We start from the raw sequence: 6,521 nt of genomic DNA, 5'->3' as shown, positions 1-6,521 counted from the left end.
TGGGCACCCAGGTGCATCTCCAAGTCTCATTCTCTACCTACAAAACACTTAGTCTTGTTGGGATTGGGGTGCCTCACTCCTCCCTCTCTTCCTGGCTCAGGCTTCCCTTCACTTGCCCAGCAGGCCATCTGGAATTTGGCCTTTGACCCTTCTCCCCTTGCTTTGCTTGCCTGCCCCCCAGTGCCTTGCCCCGACTGCTGCTATAGTCCTGACCTCTCATCTGACCCACCCACTTGCCAGACGGCCTGCAGCCTCCCCTCAGACGCCCCAGCACTGGCTATTGCCCGAATCATGACTGGGCCCACCACACCCTTGGACCAGGCTCTGGCCCGCCCCTAAGGAGCCTCCAGAGGCTGCCTCCCCCAGCCTGCCCCGCCCTGCGGCCTGGCTCTCCAGCCAGCTCCCTCCCCTCTCCCAGACTGTTGCAACAATCTCCTGACTGGTCCCTGGACTCCTGTCCCCTCCTCCACCCACCACACAACAGCCACAGGGTTCTCCCATCAAGCCCCATCCCCAGGGCCCCCATGATGGAGGCCAGCCTTCCAAGCCAGGCCTCTATCCTTTTCTGCTACTTTCCATTTTCACTGTTCCTCTAACCCTTACCCTCCCTCCAGGCCCGGTGGAGCCCTTTGAATCCTCTGAACTATCTTGAGCTCTCCCGGCTCGCTAACTTGTTTAGGCTGTGCCTTCTTCCTGAAGTGCCTCCCTCCCATCCTCCTTTCTTGACTTCACATCCAACTCTTAGACTGCTCCAATGACCCCTCAGGGCGCTGCAGCAAAAAGAACTAGAAAAAGAGTCCAGAGGCTTTGGTTCTTGTCCCAGCCCTGCCACCAACACACTTTTGAGACTCCCTGGGCCTCAGTGTACCCACCCACTTGCTGATTTCCAGGGACCTCCCAGTTGTAGGATGTTAGGACTTCGGGGGAAGGCTGGCTGAGTTTGGGGAGCAGGTGGGCTTTGGCTCCAGGAAGAATCCCAGCACTCCCCCACTGTGTTGCCCGGAGTCTTATCTGAGTCTCATTTACTCATTCATTCATTCTTTCTTTCATTCAGCAAACCCAGCTGAGCAGCATCTGTGGGCCAGGAGGTTTCCAGACTCCAGGGATACAGTAGGAAACAAGACCATGACCCTGACATAGTGGAGCTCTGTCTCCCAGGGCAGGAATTCTCCACTAGAGGCAGTGCTGCCCCCAGGGGACACGATGTGTGACAATGTCTGAAGTCATTTTTGGTTGTTCCAACTGGAGGGATGCTACTGGCATCTAAAGAGAAGCCAGGAATTCTGTTAAACTCCTTACTCTACAAGACATTACCCAGCCCTGGATCTCAATAATGCCAAGCCTGAGAATTCTGATTCTTGGGGAATTCAGGCCAACAAGTAAATATATACCATGTCAGATAGTGGTAAGTGCAAAGGAGAAAAATAGAACAAGACCAGGGGGCCAGGGAGCCCTACGGCATGGTGGAGGAGAAAGGTAGTCTGGGACTCTGATGCTTGAGCTGACACCCAAAGAAAGTAAAGTAGCAAAGCATATGAATCTTGCAGGAAGAGTGCCAGGCAGGGGAACAGCCAAGCCAAAGGCCCTGAGGTCAATGTGTGCCTGGTGAGTTCAAGAAATGTCCACAGGCCAGAGTGGCTGGAGCAGAGGCAGTGAGGGGAAGAGAGTGGGATGAGAAGTTTGGGGGGAGATCACATAGGCCTGGGGGCCAAGCATGGGAAAGACTCTGGTCTTTCTTCGGAGCAAGATGAGGGCTTCGAGGGTTCTGAGTAGGGGAGTGACTGGCTCTGACTTATGCTTTAAAAAGATCCTTCTGGAAGGATGGAGAAGGCAAGAGAGACCAGAGGAGAGGCTGTTGCAAGACTCTAGATGGACCGGTGTGGCATGGACCAGACTTCGGTAGCAACGAAGGTGGTGAGATTCTGGATCTGTTTTGAAGGTGAAGCCAATGGGATTTGCTGAGAGATTGGACATGGGGTGTGGGGGAAAGAGGAGTCAAAGATGATCTCAAGGCTTTGGGTCTGAGCCAGTGGAAGGATGACTTGCCCCATATTGACTTTCCTCTCATGAGAAGGACTAATTCTAGATGCTTTAGGGATGTAAATCATGAAAGAATGGCCTTACTGGCATATAGCAAGCAATTCTAAAGTCCTGGTTCTCAGGGGACTGGCCACGTCTGCAGGGCCAGCCCCCGGCACTGCAAGAAGGTTAGCAAAGCCACCCTGGCCCCACCCCCCACCCAGATTTGCTCGGAAGACTAAGGAACATTTGCCTCATTCTTCGCAGCTGACAAAGCACATCTGCAAACCCTGCATGTTATGATACAATAGCCCTGCTGGGCTGAAAGGCCCCTGTTTTGTAGATAAGAAACCTGGAGACCCAGAGAAGGTCAGTGACTTCCCACAGTCACACAGCAGATGGTGACAGAGGGGGAAGCTGGACCAGGGCAGCACACTGAGGGGCAGAAACTCTCCTCCACGTCCTCACCCCTGGCTCAAGTTTCTGCTAAGAGTGCAGTGGGTATGCAGGGGTTAATCTGACAACCAGCTCCCCAGGGACCATCCTGAATGATGGCCTCAGTACACAAGCCTCCAGAGGCTTCCAGGAGGGGTGGGAAGAGGACCCTGGCCAGGCCTATGTAGCAGGCCCTGGGGGCAGGGAGGGCTCCAGACATGTGATGCCTGTGTCACACATGCACGTGTGTGTCACTGTGCACCCCATGCCCATACAAGGCCTCTCACCAGACCCCTCCCAGCCAGCCCAGCCACCCTCCCCAGCCCCCTCCCACATGCACTCTGCCCTCCAGCAGTAGGAGAAGCATTTCCTGTCTGTGGGCTGCCTCCTCCCCCTCTAAACCCAGGTTCCCAGGGCCCCAGGCTGAGCAGAGGTGAAGGGAGGGCAACACTCAGCCCCTCCCTTCCCACCCCACCCACCCCGCCCCTCACACAGGAGGCTTGAGGGCAGAGGTAGAGGCAGGAGCTCAGTATATAAATGTGGGTTGAGGATGCCCATTCCCGTGTGACCCTAAGGTGGTTCCCACATCCAGGGCTTGCATGCAAACCTCAGGGACTTCATGCGTTAGGGCATATAGAATGCCACACCCCTTTTATATGTACACCTCAGGGGCTTAGCCTGTCAGATGTGCAAATCTGAGACAAAGGGACAGAGCGTGTAGAGAGTGCTCTGGAGTGGGGAGAGAAGCATGCACGTGTGTGTGATGTGAAGGGCGTGAGTCAGAGCACGCTTCCACACGTGTGACAAGCAGCTGTTCACGGGTGTGATGAGGTCGGTGTGTCCCGACTTGGGTCTCTGTGAATCTCTGGGAAGCGACGGCATCCCATTGCCAAGAGCCCCAGACTGCGCTGGAATTTTCTGAGGGTCGTCCAGCCTCCTCTCCTCCTCCCCTCCCCCGCCCTCACCTCCAGCACCCCCAACCCCTGCCCCCCGCCCAAATGCTTCCTGCTCTGGCGGCCCCGGGGAGCGGGAGCAGGGAGCTGGCAGCGGCCCCAGCCCACTCCTTACAAGGCCTCAGCCCGGCCCGGGCCCGCCCCCCGGTCCGCCCTTCGGAGGCCCGGGTCCCTCCCCTTGTCAAGAGCAGCCGCCGGCCGGGCCCGGGCCAGTCGGGGGGCGTCGCGATGCTGCTGCGCCTGCTGCTGGCCTGGGCGGCCGCGGTGCCCACCCTGGGCCAGGCCCCCTGGGCCACGGAGCCGCGCGCCGCCTGCGGCCCGGGCAGCTGTTACGCGCTCTTCCCGCGGCGCCGCACCTTCCTGGAGGCCTGGCTGGCCTGCCGCGAGCTTGGGGGCGACCTGGCCACGCCGCGGACCCCCGAGGAGGCCCAGCGCGTGGACAGCCTGGTGGGCTCCGGCCCGGCCAGCTGGCTGCTGTGGATCGGGCTGCAGCGGCAGGCCCGGCAATGCCAGCCGCAGCGCCCGCTGCGTGGCTTCACATGGACCACGGGGGACCAGGACACAGCCTTCACCAACTGGGCCCAGCCAGCCACGGGCGGGCCCTGCCCTGCCCAGCGCTGTGCGGCCCTTGAGGCAAGTGGCGAGCATCGCTGGCTCGAGGGCTCGTGCACGCTGGCTGTCGATGGCTACCTGTGCCAGTTCGGCTTTGAGGGCTCCTGCCCAGCGCTGCCTGGTGAGGCGGGCCAGGCCGGCCCAGCAGTCTACACCACGCCTTTCCACCTGGTCTCCACCGAGTTTGAGTGGCTGCCCTTCGGCTCCGTTGCTGCCGTGCCGTGCCAGGCTGGCAGAGAAGCCTCCCTGCTCTGTGTGAAGCAGCCTGACGGTGGTGTGGGCTGGTCGCGGGCTGGGCCCTTGTGCCCCGGTACTGGCTGCGGCCCCGACAACGGGGGCTGTGAACACGAGTGTGTGGAGGAGGTGGATGGTCAGGTGTCCTGTCGCTGCACCGAGGGCTTCCGGCTGGCGGTGGATGGGCGCAGCTGCGAGGACCCCTGTGCCCAGGCCCCATGTGAGCAGCAGTGTGAGCCTGGTGGGCCACAGGGCTACAGCTGCCACTGTCGCCTGGGTTTCCGGCCAGCCGAGGATGAGCCACACCGCTGCGTGGACACAGATGAGTGCCAGATCGCAGGCGTGTGCCAGCAGATGTGTGTCAACTACGTCGGTGGCTTTGAGTGCTACTGCAGTGAGGGCCACGAGCTTGAGGCCGATGGCATCAGCTGCAGCCCTGCTGGGGCCATGGGTGCCCGGGCTTCTCAGGACCTTGGGGACGAGTTGCTGGATGACGGGGAGGATGAAGAGGATGAAGATGAGTCCTGGGAGGCCTTTGATGGTGGCTGGACAGAGATGCCTGGGATCCCGTGGATGGAAGCCACGCAGTCATCTGACTTTGGCCTGGCCTATAGACCTAGCTTCCCAGAGGATGGAGAGCCACGGATGCCCTACCTGGATCCCACCTGGCCACCCCCGCTTAGTGCTCCCAGGGTCCCCTACCTCTCCTCAGTGCTCTCTATCACCCGGCCTGTGGTAGTATCTGCCACACGCCCCACACTGCCTTCAGCCCACCAACCCCCTATTATCTCTGCCACACGCCCACCCCTGGCCCCTGCCCCTCAGCCCCCTTTGATCCCTGCCATGCATCCATCTTTGCCCTCTGACCAGCAGTTCCCCATGATTTCAGCCAAATATCCAGATCTGCCTTCAGCCCACCAACCTCCTGTTATCTCTGCCACATACCCAGGACCAACCCCTGCCCACCAGCCCCCAATTATCTCAGCCAAATATCCCGAACTGCCCCCTGCTCACCAGTCCCCCATGTTTCCAGATACCGAGGCCATTGATACCCAGACCACCACTCATTTGCCTCGAATCCCAGCTAACCACACCCTTCTGATCACCACCTCCAGTCCCCATCCACCCAGTGTGACTCCAGATGTCCCAGTCCTCAAAGCCAAGGCCCCCCACTTTCCCATTACTTCTACTGTCCAGCCTTTTCTGACCACTACCTCCAGGTTCCCTGTACCCCCTGCCCATCAAGTCCCTGTGCCTGCTGCCACCCAGCCCCCAGCCTTCCACACTCCTCTGCCTGGTCAGAGCCCCACTAACCAGACCTCACTCACCAGCCCTACACACCCCCATTCCAAAGCCCCACAAGTCCCAAGGGAAGGGGCCCCTGACCCTAGTCTGATCCCATGGCTGCCCTCAGCAGCTCCCACAGCTGCCCCGACAGCCCTGGGGGAGGCCAGTCTAGGAGGCCGCAGTCGGAGGGATGATCGGTGGCTGCTGGTGGCACTCCTAGTGCCCACATGTGTCTTCTTGGTGGTCCTACTCGCACTGGGCATTGTGTACTGTACCCGCTGTGGCCCCCACGCACCCAACAAGAGTGTGACCGACTGCTATCGCTGGGTCACCCACACTGGGAGCAAGGGCCCGACGGAACCTGCGCCCCACCGGGGCAGCCTCACAGGGGTGCAGACCTGCAGAACCAGCGTGTGATGGGGCACAGCACCCCTTCTGCGGGGTGGGGGAAAGAAGCATGTGTTGGACACATGTCTCAGGCTGCACCAGGGACCCATGCAGGCTGCCCAGCTGGACAGAGTGCTTCCTGCTCCCCTGGGCCCAGCCAGACTCCTCTGTCACTCAACCACTAGACTTGACTCAGGAACTCTGTTTCCTGGCCCAGCACTCACGACAGAGGAGATGCTGAGGCCTCCAGGACCTCTGGGGGTGGGTGCTGGGATCTTCTCCAATAAACGAGGTGCCAACCTCACCCAGATCTCCTGACCTCCATTAGTGCCTGAGGGGAGGGTCTGGGAGGACTCAGGAAAAAGAAAAGGACCTTCTTTCAGCTTGCTTGGGCCTGCAAGGAAATAAGGTAAGACCCCTTGAGGGAGTGTATGCACTAGAGATTCTCAGGGAAACAGGAACCCGGAGGGCAGGACCTTGCCCAAGGTCACACAGCGGGCCTAGGAATGGGAGCTTTGGCATGGAGAGAATTCCATATTTGTTCTTCTTTTTACCAAAACTCTAAGAAGGTGGGACTGAATCTGGAGGAGGGTT

At 59.7% G+C, this 6,521-nt stretch overlaps 1 protein-coding gene across 1 annotated transcript; it reads left to right on the top strand.

Annotated features, from left to right (window-relative positions):
- Positions 1-3,603: 3,603 nt before the first annotated feature.
- CD248 (CD248 molecule) lies at positions 3,604-6,237 on the top strand. The gene has a single exon (XM_006210746.4). The coding sequence runs from the start codon at positions 3,636-3,638 to the stop codon at positions 5,955-5,957; it is 2,322 nt and encodes a 773-aa protein (XP_006210808.3). The 5' UTR covers positions 3,604-3,635; the 3' UTR covers positions 5,958-6,237.
- Positions 6,238-6,521: the final 284 nt, after the last annotated feature.

The sequence above is a fragment of the Vicugna pacos genome, chromosome 10, assembly GCF_048564905.1.
Source record: "Vicugna pacos chromosome 10, VicPac4, whole genome shotgun sequence".
Taxonomy (NCBI): Eukaryota; Metazoa; Chordata; class Mammalia; order Artiodactyla; family Camelidae; genus Vicugna; species Vicugna pacos.
Note: the sequence above shows the minus strand (reverse complement) of the source record. Positions and strands in the feature narration are given on the sequence as shown.

What these genes read in the sequence shown, in the direction of transcription:
- CD248 (XM_006210746.4), top strand. Translation starts at nt 3,636, where the DNA reads ATGCTGCTGCGCCTGCTGCTGGCCTGGGCGGCCGCGGTGCCCACCCTG.